We start from the raw sequence: 24,976 nt of genomic DNA, 5'->3' as shown, positions 1-24,976 counted from the left end.
TTGGTCACAGTTAGCAAACTCTTTATACTTGCAATGTAAACTAAGAAGATGCACTTGGATGCTCTAGAAATGGTGAAAAAACGGGGATGTTGAACTGGAAGAGGAGGTGAACAAGAGACGGGGGTGTTACCTTGCATTACGCAGGTTCACCGTTGGCCACCTCCTGCTGTGGCGCTTCCGGACCCAAGGATCGGTTACTTAGAGACATCAGTAGCTCAGCAGGCAGAGGTTCAGACTATGTCTCTCCAGACACTGGCGCTGCGATCATCAGCCAGTTTCTTAGCTTTTCTGCTTCTCAATTTCCTCATCTATAAAAAGGTCATCTCTCTCAGAGCTGTTGTGAAATTAAATAAGACCGTGTTTGCAAAGTACTTAGCACGGCATCTGGCACAGAGCAAATCCCTTAATAAAGATGGTCATTAGCATGAAATTGCCTTCTTGTGAATTATTTTATCACAAATCTACGGGATAATCTCTTCACTGCAAACTTACAGACTTTAAAGATCCTAACTTTGGGAAAGACATAGAAAGGAAAGATGAGACACAAGCCGTAATGTTGTCTAACTTTGTTTTTGTAGGAGCCGTGGAAATTTACACTAGAGAAGGCGAGACAGATTGTCAAGAAGTCCCCAGCTCTGGTAAGCAACTGAGGAGAGTGCCTCTGTTCTCCTTGATGCATCAGTCTTCCCCCACCCCTGCTCGCGTGCCCCAAAGACCAGGGGCTACTCCAGATCCAAGCCCGCTCCCACCATTGTTGCAGTGAGGTTGAGGTAGGAAGGTGAGCCCCTCCCCCTTTTTCCGCAGTAGTGTTTCTCAATCTGGGCACTACGGACATTGGGGCTAGTTACGCCTTTGTTGTGGGCACCCTCCTGCACATCACAGCAGCATCCCTGCCCCCCACCCACTAGATGCCAGCAGCCATGACGCCCTTCCCCAGTCATGACAACCAAAACTGTCTCCTGCATTTGCCAGAAGTCCTCTGGGACTCACAGTTGAGGAGTGCTGCTCTCCAGTAGACCATTTTGGAGGAGGCTGTATCCTCCTGCCCCTCCACTTCCTAAATACTTGCCCTCGAGCTGAGCCTCGGTTTCCCTGTCAGCAAGATAGAGACAGCAGCAGCGTTCCTTTCTCAAAGCATAGGTGTGAGGACCAACAGAGCTGATGTGTGGCACGCCTGGAACTTACCAAGCACTCAATCAATACCACGTTTAGTTTAAATCATTTATCATGGAGTCAACTATGGGACTTAGGCCCTGAATGCAAATCAGCCCCAACGCGAAAAGGAAGCAGAAAAGAAAACCTTTAAAGAACCAGGTTTCCCTCGAGGCTGAAGGTCCGGGCAGTAAGGAAGCATTCATCAGAGATGAGAAGGCACGGCCCGGCCCTCGTCCTTGGCTTCTGCCTCGTCGTCACCTTGCTCGCCACTCACCCTGATGCGATACATCTCAGGTGGTATTGATTTGGCAACACGGATATAAGGAGGAGGAAAAGCCCTTGCGGCTCGCCTTGCCAGATCTAGCAAATAAAAATAGGGGATGCTCAGTTAAATTTGAATTTCAGATAAACAGTGAATAGTTTTTAGTGTAAGTATGTTCAGTGCAATATTTTATCTGGCAACCCTGCTCATGGGGGGCAGATGGGTTTTGATGTAAGGCTGAGACGTGGTGAATGGCACTATTCGGGCATTTCTACACAATCAACTAATCAATCACAATGTCTGTGTTGCCCATCATTATTTAATTCAGTGAGTAATTAAAGGCTAACAGCAGTCAGTTTAGCTAATCTGCTTAAGCCATTGAACAAGAAATTGAAACACCACATGAAACCCTTGACCACCTTCGGAACTCTAAACAAAGCTAGAGAACAATAGGGTCTTCTTTCCTTCTTCTCAACATGCCTCTAGAAACTTACTCTCCCAGCGTTGTTAACTTCACTAGCAAAAACTGCCTTGGCATTAGCTCAAAGGCTAATTAGGATTTTACAATTTTTCATTTCTGTCATCAGAGTTGCAAGCATAAATCCATGGAGCAGGATTCCAGTAATTCCTTGTGAAAAGCCAAAAAAAAAAGTTTTGTTTTTTTTTTTTCACCCAACAACAATACGAAACTCCTCAAAAACCTCTTCCAATGTATTTACCCTCTAGATTTAAGCGATCAAGGAAAAAGGAATCAGAAAATGCAAATAAGTGTCTCTGAATTACTGCTCAGATGATATTGGCTGCAATTAATTCCACTGTGATGGCTGACATACCTGCAGACCCAGCTAGGATGCAGAAAGCAGCACACAGTAGGTTGCATGTCATTTCAGCGCAGTCTGTTAGACTGGGGGGAGGTTAAGTATTGTTGAAGGCGATGTTCCAGAAAACATCTGCATCTCAGTGAGGCTGGCAGAAAACTGAGCATCTAAGGGCTTATGGAGTTATGGAATCAATTTATTTAATTCTCACAAAAATTCATACACAATCAATAATATTTTTGTTATCAGCCCCATTTTACAGATGAGAGGAGTAAAGACCAGATATGTTAAGTAATTCACTCATTCCGTATAGCTAGTAAGTGAGAAACCCATCATTTAAATCCATATCTAGCTACTTCTGAGTTCCTACCTTCTCCACTATGCCAGTAGCTCTCAACCAGACCTCCTCAGTACTAAATTTCAGGAAGCACCATTCACATCACAGGCTATGTAGATATTAAAACTGTGCAGTGCACGACCTGTGCAGCTGTACATGACATCCCTGATTGAAAACCTACCAACTTAATAGAATCATCCTCCCCAGTGCAATTAAACCCAAGCAAAATAATACATGGCAAGGGCTGCAAAGTACTTCACCATGCGGAAATTCAACTTCAGTTTGGCTGTGTATGCAAGAATAGTTTTTCTCTCCCCTTTGGCCTTCTGTTTACCCCAGTCACCACATTTTTTCTTTATTCAACCCCTGTGTATTGTTCTGTACTCATTTAACACCCTGGTGTGTGGGAAAGCTCAAGATACAAGCAGAAACCAGTTTAAATAGATTGCTAAGTGAAGATGCTACATGACCCCTGTGCCCAGGGACAGCCCAGATTGAGACTTTCACTTAAATGGGATTACGTGCAGCCAGATGCAATATTTTAAAACCATTGCTGAATCAATCACAGCCTACATTTTGCCTCTGCCTAGCAAAGTTCAAATTGAAAGGAAGGGGCTGGCACACTACAAGGGAGGGTTGCAGAAGTAACATCCCTCTGTGTCTGTCTCATTCCTCTTTGCAAGTAAATTAGAAGAGGTTAGTCTTTCCCATATCGTGGACTGAAAGGACTGGGTTATTAAAACCTCTGTCTCAATGGGAGGAGTTCGGGGTGGGGTTGGGGGTGGGAGACGTCCCTGGGCAAGCCCCATGATCTATTGTCCACATCCTAGACTGAGTTTCTGCCCAATGAATGTCAAAGACTGCTGCAGCCTTCAGGTTGAATTCTGACAGTGAACAGCTGTGCAATTATAACATTTTATTCTATTTTACCTCTTGTGCAATAATTATAAGACTGTCCATATAATTTTTTTTGATGAATTGGTTACATCTGTGTTAAAATCTACCTTGTCATTAGGTTAATTAGACCAAGGCCTTCAGATTCAAGTAAATATTAAAAGATGTAGCTCGAACATTCAAATGCAACCTGACTTTGAACTCTGAATGTGTCTCTATTTCCAAACTGCCACCAATGTTTCAGTATAATTTTATGCTGGCTTTTGTCTGACAGTCTGTCTACAGCCGGGTCTCTGGACTCAACCTTCTAAACACCCCTCCTTTTCACAACCACCCCCTCCTTTCATCTTTACAACCATGGTTCCCAACCAGTGGCAACTATGTCCTCCCCACCCCTCCCCTGAGAATATCTGGCAACATCTGGGGACATTTTGGGGCTGCTTGCATCTAGTGGCTAGACCCCAGATATACTGCTAAACATCCCACAAGGCACAGGACAGCCCCACAACAAAGAATTGCTCAGCCCAAAATAGCAGTAGTGTTGAGATTAGAAACCCCAGGATCAGGCCTCAGGGTGTTTATCTGCCAACAGGTCCATCTGCCCCAGCTCACCTCCTCCAGGGCACCCTCTCACCCCCAGAGTTAACTTTCTAAAATACAAATGTGATCTCTCTGCTTAATGTCTTCAGGAATTCCCCACAGGATAACACACAGTGCAGCATCCTAGACTTGTCCTAATGTCTCCTTCCCTCCATGGTTCACCATGTCCTCGTGGCTCCCTACACGCCAGCCAGGGTGAAACATTCGGCCGCCCCCCGAGGTGCCACACCCAGCATGATGATACTCCCTTGGCATTGCGTGGGGGGCTCCCTGTGCCAGCAGCCACGCTTCTCCTGCTTCGGTGATGGCTCCAGTAACCTGGGACCATGGTGAAAGGTGGACTCTGCTGTGGGGCCTGAGACTCTACATTTCCCAAAGTTCCCAGACAAGGTCAATGCTCCTGGTTGGTGATCACATTTGCATCAGCCAGGAGCTAGAGCAGTGGTTCGCAGACTTCAGCGAGCACCAGAATGACCTTGTGCAAGCTATGCAAACACTGGTTCCAGGGAACCACCCCAGGCTTTCCAATTCAGTAGATCAGGGTGGGGCTCACACATTGCACCTGTGGCAAGTCTGTGGACCAGACTTGGGGTCACAAAGCCTAGAACATCTACCTTCCTACTTGACTTCTGGCTCATCTCCTGCCTCCTCCTCTGGGTTCCTAGATAGCCACGTTAATGCCTAGACCCCTGCAAACCTCACAAAGCATGCTAAGAGCTGAGATACTCACCCCTGCACCCCACTAGACGGTGACTGCAGTGAGGACAAGGACAGCCTCTTCTGTCTCCGTGTCGTGCATATGGATGGAGGCACCAATCAGGATTGTTTCTCTCATCCTAGAAAGTTAGGCAAACTTCACAAAGATACTTAAAAACTTCATTTATAATGTGAAAAGGAGGTTGCCTTGTTCCCCTCTGCCAGGGTTAATATATCACCAACACCATTGATACAACTCATAGCCACCTGAAGGACTCTGTAGGCTGGCAAAATCAACGATCTCTCCTCCTTCGCTGATAAACGCTACTTTCTAACTTTTCTACCATGTTGTCTTTTTCTTTCATCTGAGGAAAACATCATGGAAACCACAATCACTGTAAGAGTACCACCCAGTGAAAAGCCAGGGCTTTTAATTTGTCCCACAGCTAGAGAGTTCTGGAAACTGCTGTCTGAAATCCCTTGCTCAGGAAGCTTGAGGAATTTCATCTGCACACCTCACCTGCCCCCACTTCCTGCCCACCACCCCCGCCCCAAGGAAAGGGGACTTCCTTCTTCCTTCTCCCCAAGCCATGTCTCCCCGTTAGTCTTTATTTTCTCTCCTAATAGGCTGGGCTTATTCTATTTGAAAATGTTCTTAGTTTCAAACCCTTTCCCAAAGCCCTTGAGTACAAGGAGGGAGAGGAATGTTGTTGCCCAAGTGGGATGGACCACGAGGGGCCAGATCCTCTAGGTGGAGGATACGTGAAGGTAGGAGTGGCTGGCTGTGTGAGGAAGGGGGAGCCTTCAGGCTGAGCCCCCAGCAAGAACAAAGGCACAGAGACGGAGTGAATATGGAGTGTGGGCACAGAAACAAGAAGTAAATTAAGTTAAATACAATGGCCCAGTTTCTGAAGGAAAGAGGGTCCAGAAATCCAGACTATAGGGCCGGCGGGAGAAGAAGGGCCTTTACAAGTTGTGGGGCCATTCCTTGAACTAAGCAACTTTTTTGTCATCTTTTTTTTCTCTCCAGAAATATTCCAGAAGCAGTGCTGATATTTGTTCCCTCCCGTTTTTGGCCAAGATCTGTCAGAAGATTAAATTGTATGTATACTATTTCTATCTCCCCAAGTATTGGCATGAGATGGCATCTTTGGCTGTCTCTGTTTTCCAGTGACTGAAATGATCGCCAGATGTTAAAAGCGTCTTCCTGAAGGGGAAAGTGTTTGTTGCTCATGACTTGTACAGAGACTAAAGGACAAATGAACTCTGAACAAATCATTTCTGAAATACTCTGCATAGTAGTTATCTTTGAACCTTAAGGCCTGACTTCTATCCTGGGCTGGGACCCGTGAAACTTCTGGGCAGCATGGTGCACACCCGTGCTGCATGTGGGGACAGCCCCTCCTTGCTGTGTAAGACACAGTCAAGGCTGGCAACTCGTCATGGAAGGGACTCAACATCTTTAGTGCAAGGCACTCATGAGGCTAGAAAGGGACCATTTTATCACAGGGTGCAACCTATTACCTAAAAACTCTGACTCAGATGTGTCTGAACAGGGTTGCAAATACAAAGACACTGTCCCTGGGGCATCTATGTAGCTCAGTAGGTTGAACATCCGACTTCGCCTCAGGTCATGATTTCACGGTCTGTGGGTTCAAGCCCCATGTCGGTCTCACTGCTGTCAGCACAGAGCCCGTTTCGCATCTTCTGTCCCCTCTCCCTCTGCTCTTCCCCCGCTTACGCTCTCTTTTTCAAAAATAAACATTTAAACAACAACAACAACAAAAACACTGTCCCGAATTCCCACGACCTCCTGTCTCCGTTTAAAATCCCATACCCCAGCTCTACTCTGAGTCTGAGGTTGTGCTGGGTGTCATAGGAATCACTGTCCAGAACTTTAAAAGATGGAATGGTGTGCTAAGAGGGTCACATAGTACACGGACATTGCTGTAGGCGCTGGACATGGAGCCTGCAAACATCTCCGTATCCAGTCCTCGCAATTCCACGAAGTAGAGATTGTAATTATTCCATTTCACAGTGAAGGACACTGAGTCTTAAAGAGATCGCTTCTCTCGGCAGCCAGGTGTATCTGGTCCTGCCTGGCTCTCCTTGCGAGGGCTTGGAGATGAATTGGGCTGCATATCTGGACTGAGAGGCTACAGTAGTTTCTTAGGGTAGCTGTAATAATATACCTACAAAACTGGATGGCTCAGAACAACAGAAATGTATCCTCTCTCAGTTCTCGAGGCTGGAAGTCTGAAAGCAAGGTGCTGGCGGGACTACTCTGAGACTCTGCTCCCTCTGAGATTGCTTCCGAGATACTGGGTCAGATCCTTCCTTGCCTCTTAGCTTCTTCTTTTGGTAACTTTTTAAATGTTTATTTATTCTTGAGAGAGAGACAGAGTGTGAGTGGGGGAGGAGCAGAGAGAGAAGAAGACACAGAATCTGAAGCAGGCTGAGCTGTCAGCACAGAGACCATCATGGGGCTCAAACTTACGAAACGGTGAGATCATGACCTGAGCCAAAGTCGGATGCTTAATGGACTGAACCCTCCAGGTGCCCCAGTTTGCCTCTTAGCTTCCGGTGGAGCCGGCAATCCTTGGTGTTCCTTTGCTTGCAGGTGCAACACTCAATCTCTGCCTCCAGCCTACATGGCCATCTCCCCTGTTTGTCCACCTTTTCCTTTTATAAGAACAGCAGTCATACTGAATCAGGGTCCAGCCTAATGGTGTCATCTTAACTCGTAATATCTACAAAGACCCTATTTCCAAACAAAGGTCACATTCACAGGGACCCAGGGTTAGAATTTCAACATGACTCTTTGTGAACATTCAACCTGTAATAAGAGGCACTGTTCCCACATTTCTCCATCCTTCATCTCATGAGTTTCATGGCAGCTACATCCACTAAGCATCTTCCCTCTGCTGTGAAAGTTCCCCAGGAGAGGACAAAACTATCTTCTGACCTATATTCAAAGCTTCTTGGAGATCCAAGAGTTGAAAAACTTTTCCTGGTTCATCTGCCCACATGAGCTCCTGCAAGCCAGCTGTGCAAAGTGCTGGCCTGGGTCCCAGAAACAGTATCAACATGACTTTTCATGAATAGGGGTGGACACAGCACCACGACCTGGGCAGTGGAGGGGAAATAGAAGACATGAAAGAAAATGCTGGAAGGCTGAGATGCAGCCAGCTCCCCAGGTCCCCAGTCATTTCATCATGCCTAGCTCTTGCTGAATTGAGACACCTGTCCCCTTCTTGCTGAAGACATCATTGCATTTTCTATGTCAAACGTGGGCCAGCAGGACCCAAAGTGACAACTCTTCAATTGAACCACCTTTGAAAAATTGAATTCAAGAGCATCTGTGGCCAGGGATTTTCCTGGCCCAATTTAAAAGGGAAATTTTTCTTTTATGAAAAAGCAAAAGCAGGGTGCATTTTCTTTCTAAAAATCATTGTGCTTTGAATATAATTTGCACCAGAACACAATTTATTCAGTGCTTTATGGTTTACAAAGCACATTTAAATGCAGCCTCATTTATTCTTCAAAACAACCTGTGGCTCAGTAATAACAATAACTGAAAGTTGGATAACTGGACAGTAAGGTCTGTGCACCAGGAACTCTTGTCAATGCAACTTTACAAGGCAGATGGCATTATTGTCCCCTATCTAAAGAGCTAAAGTCTTTTTCCCAAGGTCATGGAGCTAGTAATAAATAAATCTGACCTTTGAATCGGCAGCCTGATTGCAAAGGCCATTCTCAGAGCCACCCAATTGTCTGTCCCTTGACTCTTAGCCCTACTTTTAGATGAGCAAGTAGGTTCTAGCACACTGAGTGTCTGACCCACTAAGCACAGTGAGCAGGTGGTAGAGACAAGACCTACGTGTCTTCTACTAGATAATCCTTTGATAGAATCCCTTCCTGTAGGAATGCCTTCCTGTTCTGTGCCTCTCCCGCCCGCATCCTGTTTGGTCTAATGCCTGCCAAATACAGTGAGGTATCTCCACCGTGGGTAGTTCTCCAGCTCTGCTACTAGACGTTGGGCTCACCCTTAGTACCCTGAGCTCACCGGTGCCTGCTCCTGCATCAAGCTCTGGTACCGCAGCGTCCCATCAGGTTCCCACATACCCACAGCTCCTGGAGATCAGGGACACCATTCTCAGCAAAACTTTTATCCTTGTACTCACCACAGTGCTTTGCAATTAGTAGGGCATAAGTCAAGAAAAGACACTATTTTATTGTGTAAGATACCAGACTACTACCTACCATGGGGACAATCAAGTTTTTTGTTGTTTTCGTTTTGTTTTGTTCTGGTCAGCATTGACAGTGCCTACATACTATTTTTTATCGTAACAATGGCAAGTCAAGAGAGTCCCCTCTTAATAATCTCTTCTTTGTATTTAATTTCCGTATGCATTAACCTGCCTATGGATCATTTCACGTAAACATGGACAGACTATCCTATCCTATGTTAATTCCCTGTAGTTCATCATTATTTCCCTTGCCTTTTTTAGTTGTTCCTTCTTCCCCATGACCTACTCCTTCCAACCATGTCAGTCCCCATCCCCACGACCAAGGTGAGCCATGGTGTATTCTTTCCTGGTTTTCTCTGCTCTCATTTCATATTGCAGGGATGCGTGTAATGCAGCCACATGCATATGAAACAGACCCATTCCCAGCCCTGGAGTGCTGCCTGGGACTCAGTTGTGAGGCAGCTACATGTGGAAACTTTTTTTCTCCCTAGTTTGCTTTTGTTGTAATGCCCCAGTTTCATGAAATGCTTTTAGGGAGTTTGAACTTGAATAGCTGCTCTATTATGTAATGAATAATATTCACCTGCAATTACAGTTGCTCACTGGATCAAGCCTGCTAGCTCAACAACTGGCAGTAATGAGCAATGGCTCTATTGGAAATATATTTTACATTCGTCCCCAAGTGGGTGATTAGCTGCTCCAGCCAACAAGACCATCGGGTAGAATATTGTGTCCCTGGAAATCTGAAAACCTGAAGAGGGTCCGTGGATTGGATTTGAGATGGCTCCAGAAACTAAAATGTCATAAGAGCAGATGCCTGACTCCTGTTTGCCCAGCCCTAGAAACTATCCTTGGAATAACTGTTACCACTGCACAAAATAACAAAAAGAGCTCATGTTTTGTGAGTGTTTACCACATCCTTGGCATGGATCTTCACGCTTCACATGGACCACTCACTTGGTCTTTACCACAGCTCTAGGAAGCAGACACAGATACTGGCCCCATTTTACAAATGAGAAAGCATAGCTACAAAAGGTGAAATGATCTGTCTAAGGTTATATAGCAAGTAGAGAGCAGACCAGGGATTCAAACCCAGAAAGTCTAATTTCAGAACCCAGAACTATGTTAAGAGGCTTCCTATGACTTTTCTTCTAGAACTCTGCTATGTTCTACTACGTCTCTGCTAGAACATTCTTCACCCAATTACATGCTTTGAAAATGCTTTAAATCTCAACTTAAGATCACTTCCTCCCTTGTATAGTATTAGAAGTGTTTTCCCTTTTGGTGCACAACACTTTATAGCATTTTCTCCATCATACTGTAGTTATCTATTGATGCATTGTTTACTCCTACCCATCAGTAAGCTCTTCTGGGAATATATTCTCCCCTAATATCTAGTATCATGTCTGGTGCACAGCTGAGATTCCAAAAATGCCTGTGGGATGAATGAATGAATGAATGAATATGGGATGAATGAATGAATGAATGAATGAGTGTTCCAGCATACAACTAGACACCTGTAAGGATATATGAAGTATCAAATTTAGATACAGTTTTGCACAGGTAATGTTAGTGAGCGTCAAGCAATGTCTTATCTAAAACCTTGGAGCCGGATGTGATCGGAAATTCAGAATTTTCCGGATTTTAAGAAAAGTGACATATGGTGCATATACCTTACATCACCTAACACTCTCAGTACCTTCTGAGAAAACACATTTGTATTTCAGCAGTGAAATGTATAAATATTCACACTAAGTAGGGTAAAGCCTATGAATTGCCTTATATCAGTTCAGATCAAGTTTTCCACCAATGAATTTTCTGCAAAGTTAAAAAAAAAACTGTTTTCATAGCTGTTTGGATTGGAGACTATGAATAAGAGATTGTGGAGTTTATATAAATTGCAGTTGATGCTATTTTGAATGACCAATCAACCCCCTTGTGTCTAGAATGTATGGTTTTGAGGGGCACCTGGGTGACTCAGTCAGTTAAACGTCTGACTTCAGCTCAAGTCACATGGTCCCTGAGTTCAAGCCCCGTGTCAGGCTCTGTGCTGACAGCTCAGAGCCTGGAGCCTGCTTCGGATTCTGTGTCTCCCTCTCTCTCTGCCCCTCCCCTACTCGGACTCTGTCTCTTTCTCTCAAAAATAAAATAAAAACATTAAAAAAATTAGAAAGTATGGTTTTGGTTAGTTACTTTGAGCCTTTAAAATAAGCAGATGAAGTTTAATTTAATGAATTCGCTTCCTAATTCTAGAGGCAACTCGTTGTTTCTTCAAACTCTCATCCTCAGGATGGCAAGGGAGGCAGACTAACTGTGACCTTTCACCTAACACCTTTCCCAGACTGAAAATATGACTGTTTGGGTCTATACCCTGTGTGTGTGTGTGTGTGTGTGTGTGTGTGTGTGTGTGTTTCCTTCTTTTCTCAACTAAAGACTACGATAGCTGTCCAAGAGGTACATGGGGGAAATATGTACATGGGGAAAAAGTACCTAGAGAGGCCTACCACCTAGACTTCTGGTGGGACCACCATCCCAGAGTTAATAAGACAGGCTCTGTGATACCAATTAGTCTCCTTGCTGGCTCTTGCTGAATCCATTTGCCTTGAGGCTCTCACAACTGCTGATTCAAAAGACCATTTAACAAATCCTGTAAAGGATCATGTTGCTCTCTACATTCTAGGCTCTAAAAATAGCCTCAGCCTGCCATAGGATGGCACTACCCTGCTACCCCAGAAGAGAGGGAAAGCAGTGTTTGCCCTGCAGAAGCTGGGACAAGTTTGGTAGGGAAGACGCAGGGGGAGAGCCTCACTTGGGGGAGGCGTCTGTGGCTTTAGCATGAATTTGCTTGGTCATCAATCACATCAGAGTCTTTGGTTTTCCGGGCTCATGAATGGGAGTGAACGTTGCCAGCTAAAGCGCCTCAAGATTCTTAGAGTTAGTGGTTTAAAAGAGTAGAATTTTAAGAAAAGACTTCCATCACAGAATGTGTAAAATGGCACAAATTCAATCTGTAGCGCTGAGCTCATTGGACCAAAAATGCAGTCTCCTTCTTTTCTGGGCATCTCAACCTCAATATCCCGTGTTCTCCAAAATGTTGATTCAATTGTTTCATTTCCCCATATGGGCCAAATTAATATCAGAGAGAAAATAGTTCTAATTAGGTGGAGAACAGAGATTGGCAAACTTTGGCGGGCACTCTTCCATATCATGGAGGCACTTAATTTTATTTTTAGAATGGACTTCTATCACACATACTCAACATAGCCATATCTGAAATGTCTCTGTTTGTTTTCACAAACACGGTTTCTTTTTTTTCTTAGCTCACCAGCTGTTTTGTTTTCTTTTTTCTAGAGCTATAAAAAATTCTGTGCCATTCAAAGATGTAGATTCAGACAAATACAGTGTTTTTCCAGTAAGTATTGTTAAGAGTAACCAGATGTTCATTAAATATTGTACTGCTTTCTACAAATATCTTTCCTTTAATAAGACAAGACTGAATTCAATTTGAATGTATTAATTATTTGATAATGCACTATTTTATGATTTTTATGCACTTTTTTGTCATCTTAATAATACATGAACCATCAGAGTGGGTCTTAGGCTGAGACTGTTTTTTGTCTCCTGAAGCCATTCCCAGCTGGGTGTTTCAGTTATTTTGAAAGGTGTTGAGAATTATTTGGGAAATTCTTAAGCCTACTTTTAGAGCGTGCGTGTTGTGTGTTTATGAGTGTGTACATGTTTGACTTCGAGCACATTGGATATCAGGATGTTCGCTGTGAAAGCAAACAAGCAAGTAACAGATGTAACTCCCCAAAGTTGGTGGGATTCTCAGATATGCTACCTGGGAATGAGGGAACCAAAAACATTGTTTGACATTATCATGACTCTTGATTCTTTCAAATCAAGGATCAAGGCAGGTCAATCACATAATAAATCCACACAATTAGCCAGTTTTGCTAGAGATTTTGAAATTGTCCAGTAAAACAATTCATCATTTGACCAAATAAAAAAAAATTGCTTTGGAGGCTAAGAAGATTGGTGATTAATACAGTTCAGAGAGTTGGACGTTCCTGCTGTTTGTGGAAGTGGACACACACACACGAACACATGCATGTTCATATATACACGTGTATGTACAGCATGCATCCACATAACCGCACCTGTGAGTACACACATGCCCACATACATACACATTCACACACTTACACTCCCATGCACTCATGTATGGCACACACCCAACAGCACATCCACACCCACTCACACACACACTACCTGGTATCAGCCCTGGTCACCTCACACAGCATGTCTTAGCATATTAATCTTCATTTTCTTAGTAATCTCTAGTGTTCCTAGACTGCATGCAAATTAAAAATTGCACATGTCAGTACCCCTCAGACAGCTCTGACTGTCCTTCCTCATGGATAATAACAGTGGAAATGACCCTTCCTGTGTGTGCTCTTCAATTTCAGACGCTGAGGGGCTATCACTGGCGAGGGAGGGATTGCAATGACAGCAACAAGATGGCATACCCGGGCAGAAGGTACGTCTCCTCTGGTCACTGATTTGGAAAATTACCTTCTATAAAGGAGGCCTGAGGCATAATCCCATCCCCAGCCTAGGGGATTTGTATTTGCAGAGACAAGGGACCTCCCTGTCCCTACTGAAGTAAAGCTCGGTGAGGAAAGAACAGCATTCGTTCATCATCTGTCCGGGAAATGCTCATCGAGCACCTGCTAATTGTCAACACTCTGCCTCATGTTGGGCAGTAAACAAAATGGCAGAAAGGCCTCCTCTCACGGAGCTTACCGTCTAGTGGGAGAGAGAAGCAAGGCAGCAGGCTATGATGGACATGTGTCTGGCCTTCTGCACGACTTCTGCATGCAGGACTGAGCCCAGAAACAGCAGCCTCTCCCCCTAGGAGTGAGGACAGAGGTCCTGTGAATGGAGCACATGTCACATTTTAGTCCCAGGTTGATGTTCAAAAACTGGATATGCAAAAAAAAGGGGGGGGGGCGGGGATACGCCAATCTTCATTTTAGCTGTGATTACAGAGCCAAAGCATTCAATTTACCAGATGTGTGGGATTTTAGAGGCATCACTGTAATGGCTTCGCCTATGTAAATAAGGCGGACGGCAGATTCATTCACTCTGCCCATCAGCACTGTTCCACAACAACACAGTGCATGAATATAGGCCGTTGTTAAAAGGCTGGATTTGGTCCAGGGTGCCCAGAAAATATCCAAAATCAAGATCATGGCAACAAGGCCAAGTGGAGGCTTCTGTGTGCCACTGACAATAATGTGTGTCACTCCTCTTTGAAGAACCTGTTGTCTATCGGTGACACTTCATTGAGCACTCATTCACTCATTCATTCATTCATTCATTCATTCATTCATTCATTCAGCTAACATTCGCAGAGCAATAAGTATATGCTGAAAACCAATGTTGGTGTTTTCCTCTTAGGCCAGATAACTGGGATGTACGTGAGGATTCAAACTGTAATGGCATTTGGGTAAGCAACTAAATTCAAATTTAACCCTGTTCTCTTGCTTTCTGCCCTCCTTAAAAACCTATTGGCTTTAGTCAGACCTAAAGAAGGAGGTGACAGACAAAAGCAAATCTTTTTCTGCACCTTGAAAGAGGAGGGTAGACTCTAATCACACATGATGTCAGTGATGGGATGAGAGTTGAGGGTCTCTCAGTCAAAGCCCCGTTAAGCTTGTCTAAGGTCACCCACCGCTAACCCCTTTATTCTGTGTTCAGTCATAGGACATTAAATAAAGAACGCTGTTACCAAATGGTGACCCAGCTATTGGAGCAAACCTCTTGCTGCCACCACGCCATCCAGCCATTTCTTTTCTGTCTCGTGAACCTAGCCAGGCAGGGTGGAAACTCCCCAGTAGTTACCCCACTACCCACCTCTTGAGGCATCTAATGCTGGTGCCCCAGTTCTCTATGAATATCAGATTTTGAGCTTTCAGGCAGAAAGAGGGAAGAAAGGAGGAAGGCCAAGCACTTAGCTGAAAACAACAACGGCAGCAGCCCCACGTTTTGTGAGGTCTTGAGCTAATATAGGATTTGAGAGTCCTCATGAAGGAAAAGAATACCAAAGTACAAAATCAAGTATGAAAATACATAATTAATTAGAACAATAGAAGAAATCCCAACCAAGTACTGGAGTCTTGGAAATTCAGGTCCCTTGGAAATGGTAGGATGTGCAGCAGCATCCCTGGCCTCTACCCACTAGATGCCAGTCACTCCCCCTCCCCCTGTTGTGACATGTCTCTAGACATTGCCAAATGTCCATGGGGGGTGGGAGTGGGGAGGGATCCAGCCCTGGCGAGAATCGCTGCTCTGGAAGCATCAGTCCTTAGGAAGTGGAGATGTCAGGACACTTAGAGGTCCAGCTCAGAGACTGCAGAATACACACTGACCTGTGGCCCCATCACCCGGTGGGTCCACAGCGCCCCCTCGCGGTCACACTGCAGCACTCCAGACGCTGCCCTGAATCTGCTAGTCCCGCTTCTGGATCCCTCCTCATTCCTGCCCCAGCTCCTTAAAGCCCACCTCATTTACACAGTGTTGCTACGTTGAATTAAGGGCTCAAAAGACATTAATGGGTTTTATCCACCTATTTGCCTTTGTACTTTTTAAAGCCATTAGGGAAGGCCTCAGTGTATGCGTCTCATAAATCTTAAAACAAAGAGCTAATCTCATCATTTCTCTTTTAAAGGGTGTTGATCCAAAAGATGGAATTCCATATGAGAAGAAGTTCTGTGAAGGTATGAACTGTAAATTCGTGTGATTATTACAACAGGACATTTTTCTAGACCGAGTCAGATTGAAGGGAGCAGACCACCCAAAGTGAGGAAATGCCTGATGCTACAATTTAAAGTTGACCATGTGACCTTTATTTTCATGAAAAAATCAGAAAAAGACATGAACAAGATTGCAGAAAATGGAGACAGGAGAAAATGGATCTAGAAAAAGCAAAACTGAATTTGTTTAACTGACTCCTTTATGTGGGGATTGGAAACCATAACGATCAGGCCAGAAAGGGCTGTAGGATAGAGTACAAGATAACTGAAATCTAGCACTTCTGCAAATAAGAAAACAAATAGAGGTGATCATTTCTCATATTCTTCATGTCCTTCTCAATAGACTACAAGGTCAGACATCCAGGCTTATACTGACTGAGTCCCTGTGTCAACTGGGCTAAAGATTCGTATCTGGGTGACTTGAGGGAGACCTCCAAGTTACAGCCATTGAGAGTTCCCAAAAATAGCTGAGCAAAAGCTCTGCATTCTAAAGCCCAAATTCCCCAGACATCTGAGCTACCAGTACTGTTAGGAGAAACCTATAATCACCGACACACTACTGAAAATATGCTCCTGGTGATACCTAAAGTATCTCAAACAATACCCTCTGGTAGCACCACTTTTTATGTTTATGCAATGCTTTTCCGTAAAACTTAAAAGCATTTCAATCATTTGTTCATTCATTCATTCATTCATTCATTCGTTCATCCAACATATATTTCCTGAATACCTATTCCTATTCTGCACCAAGGCTATACTATACTTGGCTCTGAGTTTTCCTGGGCAAATGTGATACAGTCCTTGCCCTCAATCAACTTAGTCTAATTGTCTTTAAAATCTCAGAGGGGTAGAAAGGGAATAGAAAATGTAAAGATTCAGTGCATAGTTTGCAGTTTAGAAATGTTTATTGGATGAATAAACAATGAATGAACAAATGACTAATGAATAAATAAACAAACTCAGATCTAAGCAAAAGATCTTCATGTGAGGCTCTGGGATCACTGTGGGAAGCCTCTTGGACACCCCACATCCCAAGCCCTCCTGGATGTCCTGGACCTTCTCAGTCCAGGTGCTCAGTCACTCAGCATTCAGTCCGAGAGCTAATTGTCACCGATGCCCAAGATAAGGAGCCACTGAAATGAGACTAGACAATCCTCCAGCATGATTTGGGGGATTTGGAGCTAGGGGAGAGAGGCGTCCCTGACTCTGGGAGGCATCAGTTGATTCTTTCAGCATCTTAAGGGATTTAAAAGAGTACATGCATCACCCACGGGTAAATGGATTGTGTAGATGGGCCTCAGAAGCAGATTAAGTGATTCCTAACCTCCAAATAGGCCTGCGCAGGTACCTTTTTATGTTCATCTCCCATGAATCAGCCAGGATTGTCCATCCAGTGCTGTTGTGTACATGGATTAAAGGCTTTAAAAGACCATAACATTTTTGAAGAATCAAAATTGCTCCATGATAAGAGGAATTCTTCAAATGAATTATAACAGAATTCAAGAGAGCAATTTCCAAAACTAAAATTTAGGGTGTATTTCTCAGTTCAGATAAAGTTTTGATTTATTTATTCATCCATCCTTCACTCGTGATGTTGCATGGCAGTTTGTTTTATGCTGAGCTAGGAAACACACCTGCATCTGTACAGCTTAGCTAGCAGTTCTGATGGCCTAGAAATCTCATTCAGCTCTGAAATGCGATCTCCCTCACTCCCCAACACTTGAAAAGCGGCAATGCATCACTGTTATGATGCTCTGTGCATGAAATACACACCAGGGTATCTAGTCTCCTAACCACCCATTCTGGAGTCTCAAACTACTCGAGTGCATAAATAATGCAAATAAATTGTCCCACCCAGGTTCACAGCCCAGGGGAATCATTTTGCTAGGAGACTCAGCAGGGGCTCATTTCCACATCTCTCCCGAATGGATCACAGCTTCACAGATGTCTTTGGTAAGTAATTTTGGCAGTAATCATCCCGGATGTGCTGGCCTTTGTGTTTGCTCCCCCTTGCTTTCTGTAAATGGGATGCCAACTCCAAACAGGTGCAAATTTCCCTCCTCAGCAAAATCTGCTATAAAAGGCACATCCACAGCCATTTCAGCTCAGTTCATTTCAAACAATGTGATAAGAAATGTGAGGGCATTGTCACCACAGGTTCATAACAAGAACTATCCTGTCCATTAGAGAAGGGGGATGATGCCCCGCCAGGTGGAAAGGAAACTTCGGCACAAGGGGGAAGCCCTTGTCATATGGCCATCTCTGGACATGGTTCCCTTTTTCCTCTCCTGGAACCCTGAAACTCTGATTCAGAGAAATTAAATTACAGGAATTATAAATTCTTTCTTGACCTCTTCTTCTCAGAAGAAGCCCTCCCTTTGTAAAGATGAGCAGACAGGGAAACATCTGGACATATAAAAAAATGCTCGTGATCTCAAAAGAAGAGTGCTCTTTTGAAAAAAAGCTTGCTATAGGAGAGAGAGTGACATTTTGTAAAATATTAAATTCAGATTCTCAACAATAGTCAAGAGAAGATTGTACACATGAAAAAGGAGCAATTTGAGATCAGGAAAGACTACTTTTGGGAGAAAGAACGGTAATTACCTGATGTGAGAATCCAGTGGTAACACTGACTAGCAAGTTGGACAATGCAAAAAGTAAGATAGGCAAACCAGTCCACCGGCTGGGCAAATTCTGGAACTCAGAAAAGAGGCATGCAGGATGGGTTCTGGAGATCGAATAGGAACCCTAAAAAAGAGAACACATCAGCCAGAGAGGAAGTGGTGACAAAATAAATAATAAAAGATAACTTTCCTGAGTTGAGAGAATCCTTGTCTTCAATCCCAAACCTGCACTGAGCACCAGGCCAAAGTATCAAATAGACCATCTCTTTACCATGTCTTGTTTTTTCTTTTTTAATTCCAAATATAAAGAAACATCTTGTGATCATTCTGCCCCAAAACAACAACAACAAACAGGGTACACAGTAGGAGGAAAAAATCCTTTTGGCATCAGACTTACCTCTCAATTCTAAGCTTCAGAAAATAGTGGAGTGGTTTCTCAGATGTTTTGAGGATTGTGTGTGAAAAAGGCCCTAACTGCCAAGATATTGTTTGTTCTTACATGAGGGCCACAGAAATTTATTCTCAGTTTTTCAAAGATTCAGAAAACAACAGACATATGCCCTTCTGAAAAAAAAAATTATTTTAAGAAGTATTCCAGATTACCATTCCAGATATTACTAGATTTCATTATATAACATTTTCAAATGTATGCAATGTCAAAAAATCCATAAAGTTAAAAGACAAATGAAAAACTAGGACAAATTTATAAAATATAAGGCAACATTTAAATCCCCTAATAACAAACAGTTCCTGCATGGAAATAATAAATTTTATTTTTTAATAATCAAGAACATAACCACTAAATAGAAAAATCGTTTCAATGGAGTATTACTCGGCCAACAAAAAGAATGAAATCTTGCCATTTGCAAGTACATGGATGGAACTAGAGGGTATTATGCTAAGTGAAATTAGAGAAAGACAAATATCATTTGACTTCACTCATATGAGGACTTTAAGATACAGAACAGATGAATATAAGGGAAGGGAAGCAAAAATAATATAAAAACAGGGAGGGGGACAAAACATAAGAGACTCTTAAATGTGGAGAACAAACAGAGGGTTGCTGGAGGGCTTATGGGAAGAGGGATGGGCTAAATGGATAAGGGGCATTAAGAAATCTGAAATCATTTTTGCACTATATGCTAACTAACTTGGATGTAAATAAATAAATAAATAAACAAACATCCATGCAAAAGAAAAAAAAAAGAAAAGAAAAATAGTTTCATATTTAAAAATAACAAAAGAAAGACAAATTAAAACCACAATGGAATATCATTTATCATCTGTTCAACAGATAAAGATTAAAAAATGATAAAGGACTAGTTTCACCAAAAATATAGTGAAATGGAGATGTTCATTCACCAATAGTGTTTATGTTGCTAGAACTTCTCTGAAAGGCAATTTGATAATACATATAAAGTGATATCAAAACATTTGTGATTTGGACCATTAATTCTATATTTGGAAATTTACCTCTAAAAATGATCATTCGCCAAAGAATCTATATACATGAGTATTCATCAAAGAATTACTTTTAAGAGCAAACATGAGAAAAAAAAATTTTAGAAATAAAAAATAAAAAAACAGAAGATAATTAGAAGGTTGTAGATTGGTATGTTAACGCTGGTGTCTTTGGATCGTAGAACACTGGGTAACTTTTTTTCTTATTTTTCTTCAGTGGATTTGTACTTTGTATGTACCAAATATTGTAATCCAAGATTTGGGGGATTGTTGTGTTTTGTTTTGAGCAAATAGCTAAAGAACACCAAAGTACTGCTTTATTAATACTTCTAAAAGCCCTCTGAGGTAGGTATTGTTAGAACGTAACTTCACTGTACAGACAGATACTCAGAGAGGTTGAGTAGACTGCCTAAGGCCACACAGCCAACAGGTGGAAGAATCACTTCCTGTCATTGTCATCTTGAACAAGCCACATAATCAGAAACTCTATAAATGATGGTAGGAACAATCTCAGGCAAGGCCATGCGGCTTCAGTGATCTGAGGGCTGTGCAAACGCTTTGGAGCTCTGTGTTAGATTCAACCCAAATGAAAAGGAGATTGACATGCACTCATGCAGGGCAGTGGTGGCAGCTAAGCAAACTGGTCCATGTTTTGGTGCTTGTCCTCCTTACCCCACACCCAGGCCTCTGGAGGCTGAGGTGGACGGTGCCTCTCACCTTGGGTTTCTCCTGGAAAGAATGGCCTCTCACAAACTCTCACCAGAACTGGCAGCTCGTTCTGCAGTGTGCTAAATTTCTGGGGAAGAGAAAGACCCGCTGAGAAGCCACTTTAAAAGAAATCACTCTCAAAAGCCCAGCAGCTGGCCCCATCCTGGAGTTCTGACAATTGGGATTTGAATTGTAACATTTTTTAATCTGGGATTTGCGACAACAAACTGATTTGAAATCCTGCAACTCGGCATTTGTTGGTTGGGGTTCAGGTTATAGGTATGCCATGCTTTCTGAAAGTTTGTTTTATGCCTTTTTGCCTTTACAGAAGACCTATATTAGTCCCCTTTTCTTGCCAAGCAAAAGAAGTCTAAAGAAAATTTTCACTTTCACGAAAAAAGCTGTTACCATACTAACGTAGGTCTTTGAGAAAAGCAATGTGGCCTAACTTGAGCTTTCGGAACACTCCGCTTTTGGATAGCCAGGGAAACCTGTAGTTCCCACCCCATCCCCTGTCACGTTTTGGCAATAAATAAGTAGTGTTGAGAAACGACCATGAGAATGACAGTAACATAGAGCTGATGTGGAACACAGATCGGGCATAATAGTAATTGGGATTCATGAATCTCACCAATATGTTGATAATGCGTTGAAGCTAGGGACAACACTACAGTTCTAGTGTCATTTTGTCACCTTGTCGTCAAGCCTCTGATGTTCTAGTGTTCTTAGAAGTTCTCCCTAGGGGCGCCTGGGTGGCGCAGTCCGTTAAGCGTCCAACTTCAGCCAGGTCACGATCTCGCGGTCCGTGAGTTTGAGCCCCGCGTCGGGCTCTGGGCTGATGGCTCAGAGCCTGGAGCCTGTTTCCGATTCTGTGTCTCCCTCTCTCTCTGCCCCTCCCCCGTTCATGCTCTGTCTCTCTCTGTCCCAAAAATAAATAAACGTTGAAAAAAATTAAAAAAAAAAGAAGTTCTCCCTAGGTTAACATTCTTCTTCAAGCTAAAATTTAGCACGGTCATTCCAACCCTGGGCCACTTCTGTGGAATGCCTTTTATATGATGGAAGATGTGACAAGAATAAAAGAGAGATTTTGCTTAGAAAGTTAGCATTAAAAATGAATATTTATCAAAATATTATTTCTCAAAATAATACTGTACAAACCACCCCAAGTCTCAATGTCTTCCAACACATTTCTTCTCACTCGCACATCTGTGGGTTGTCTAGAGTCAGCTGTCCTAACTTAGACTCTGTTGGTCTTGGATCCAAGCTAAAGATTGGGTCTAGGTCTGTTCCACATGTCTCTCATTTTTCCTGGTTTTTCCTAGAATCTATCCAGAACATATTCTTTTCATGGTAGTGGCAGAAATGCAAGAGGGCAAGGCCCCCTATGCAAATACATTTGCTGCATCATGTCCACCATCAGTGTATTGGTCAAAGCAAGTCACATGGCCATGCCCAAGATAATGGGGAAAGAAGTCTATCTTCCCAAAGAGAGAGACAAAAGAAAGTAAATATTTGTAGTATTGATTTTGTCTAATTATAAATGTTAAATATTCAATGGAGAAAAATAAGCAAATATAGAAATTATTAAGAAATCATTAAAATTCTCCTTAATTCTACCACCCAGAGAGAACCATTTTAACACTTTGGAGTATCAGATTGGTTTTTAAAAGTATTCTTTTAATATTATTCTTATTGGGGTAAAAAAAGAAGATTTAAAGTCAATATTAGAACCAATTTTGAGAGGTTAAAAAAAAATCCCCACCATCTTAAATTTAGAAGTATTTTTCCTCTCCTTCCCAGAACTCCACCCTCACTACACACACACACACACACACACACACACACACACACACACACACATTATGTAGTCACAAGAGTAGCAAGTATGCAATTGGCCATTCTTCTTTCTTTCAATTAGCACTAATTATAATCATTTTCCTACATTGCTACTTAGTCTTTACATTCATTATATTTGTCAGGGTTCTATAGTATCCTTTTCAGTATACAAGCCATAATCTACTGAACCATCTGTTCATGACTGGATATTGAGCTGATTCATTTCTGGGCTACTATGGATCACACTTCTTTTTAAAAAAAAAAAGCTTCTCATTTTTATTTATTTTTTAAAAAAATTTTTTAACATTTATTCATTTTTGAGAGAGAGAGAGAGAGAAGGAGAGACAGAGTGTGAGTGGGGGGAGGGGCAGAGAGGGAGGGAGACACAGAATTAGAAGCAGGCTCCAGGCTCTGAGTTGTCAGCACAGAGCCCGACACGGGGCTCAAACCCACAAACTGCAAGATCATGACCTGAGCTAAAGTCAGATGTTCAACCAACTGAGCCACTCAGGCACCCCCCAAAAAACTTCTCATTTTTAAAACCTATTCTCTATACAACTTCCTCATTTGCACAGGGAGTCAGAGTATGCATGAGTACTGTGCCTAGCAGACATCCATGAGGTATGTTGAGTTCTGATGTCTTGTGTTTTGATTGTTTGGCTTTTGGATTTTTTTTTAATTTATTTATTTATTTTGAGGTGGGGGGGCAGAGAAAGACAGGGAGAGAGAGAGAACTCCAAGCACCCTCTGCACTGATAGTGACGTCGGCTTTGATTTCACAAACTATGAGACCAGGACCTGAGTCGAAATCAAGAGTCGGACACTTAACCGACTGAGCCACCCAGGCACCCTGATTATTTGGCTTTTAATGCTTGTGGCAAGTAAACAAAATGTCACCAAATACTAACCTGGGACCTGCTGCATGCCAAGCCATGTGATAGGGGCTAATGACACAGAGGTGAAGAAGATGGAAAGAACCAGGTCTTCAGGGGGCTTCAGGCCTTGGGGGGAAATGCAGACCAGCAAATTCCAGAGCTGCTGTGATGCATACACACTCCCCACACCCAAGGAAAGAAGGAATTCAGGCAGTTTGGTCCTAGCAGTGAGGAGTGCGCTAGCAGCAGAAAGAGCACACGCAAAGGCTCACAAGTAAGAGGGTTCAGCATTCTGGGAAGTTTAGTGTGGCTGAACTAGATGGTAAGTGGGAGCAAGGTGGAGAAGGTACGAGAAGAGTCTAGGAAGGTGCATAAGAGCCAGATCTCAAAGGCCCTTGAAGCCACATTAAGGAATTCAGAGTTTATCCTGAAGGCAACAGGAAGCCACCAAAGGGTTTTTAACTGAGAAATAGTAGCAGTCTTATTTGAATTTTAGAAAAATCACTCTGATTTCAATAGCAGGATGGATTGGATTGGGAGGAAAACAGGAAAGGAGACCAGCTAGTTGTTTATCTTCTAGTGAAAGTGTCCTAAGCTACAAGAGTACAATGGGGAAGAAAAGAAAAGGACAAATGCAGAAGTTATCTGGAATTAACAGTGGACATGTATTTTTCTCATACCCTTCCCACCCTGTGGACTTTACAGCCAGCTCCTGAAGAGACCACCCTGCAGAGCCAGTGTCCCACCTGGCTGGGCTTTACTCAGGGCTGTTCAGGCATCCCTGCATCTGGAAAGACTGCCTCACTGACTTCACCCCTCTAATGCAGATCTTCCCTAGAGGGTCAAAGACAGCTTTTGAAGACTCTTCTGGAAGAGTCTGTCCCCCTAAGAAATTTCTGGTGCCTCTGGTTCTTCTGCACCATACCCTCAACCCCTAATGGTTATGGTGAACTTGTAATTTGTTGTCCAAACCTGAGAGAAGAGGGATCATGACTGATAATTATATGAGGACAATGGGCATTGACCTAGATTGGTCCAGACAAATTGGGATGTATGGCCACCCAACTGATAGCATGAGAGCCATGTATGAAACTGACACCTTGAGTCAAGAGCAAGTGCCCAGAGGGGCATTTCCAGCCCCTAAGTTATCTCTATTTAAAGTAATTTTGGACCTTGAATCATATCTGAGTTCGAGTCCTAGCTTAGCCACTTATCCTTTCTGAAATTAATTTCCTCATCTAAAAAATATAAATAATGATGACTATCTCATCAGAAATTTGGGATAGTTTTATAATAGGATATTAAAAACTGGGCTATTTATTTCTACCTAAGTTTCAACTGAGGCCCCAACTATTCCCACTTTCCACAGGACATACAAAAGAAGGGAGTGAAAATCATTTCTGCAACCTGTAGCTTAAGGCCCAACCTCGGAGGTCTATGAGTTGAGGCAGGGAATGGCTGGCATCAGCATGGCAGTGGAGCTCAGCTCTCCCCTTGGGGGAAGGGTGAACATGTTTTCCCCTCAGTGTAGGTGACCACTAGCAGACTCAGATAGCTGTCTCCAGAGACTGGGGTCACAGGGGCTGGTGTCTGACACTCTCGTGAATAATGTAAGCATGGTGACTGAGGCAACAGGATAGAA

At 43.0% G+C, this 24,976-nt stretch overlaps 1 protein-coding gene across 4 annotated transcripts in view; it reads left to right on the top strand.

Moving 5' to 3' along the window:
• AOAH (acyloxyacyl hydrolase) overlaps positions 1-24,976 on the top strand; it is a 168,342-nt gene that overhangs the window by 58,534 nt on the left and 84,832 nt on the right. For all 4 annotated transcript variants that reach the window (XM_045052618.1, XM_003982953.6, XM_023250501.2 and 1 more), the window contains exons 6-12: positions 579-638; positions 5,793-5,863; positions 12,364-12,424; positions 13,482-13,552; positions 14,476-14,524; positions 15,746-15,794; positions 17,689-17,783. In XM_045052618.1, coding sequence (XP_044908553.1) covers positions 579-638; positions 5,793-5,863; positions 12,364-12,424; positions 13,482-13,552; positions 14,476-14,524; positions 15,746-15,794; positions 17,689-17,783 — 456 coding nt within the window. The remainder of the gene's footprint in view (positions 1-578; positions 639-5,792; positions 5,864-12,363; positions 12,425-13,481; positions 13,553-14,475; positions 14,525-15,745; positions 15,795-17,688; positions 17,784-24,976) is intronic.

This window comes from Felis catus, chromosome A2, assembly GCF_018350175.1.
Source record: "Felis catus isolate Fca126 chromosome A2, F.catus_Fca126_mat1.0, whole genome shotgun sequence".
In the NCBI taxonomy this organism is placed as follows: Eukaryota; Metazoa; Chordata; class Mammalia; order Carnivora; family Felidae; genus Felis; species Felis catus.
The sequence above is the reverse complement of the archived record's forward strand: the minus strand, read 5'-3'. Positions and strand labels throughout refer to the sequence as shown.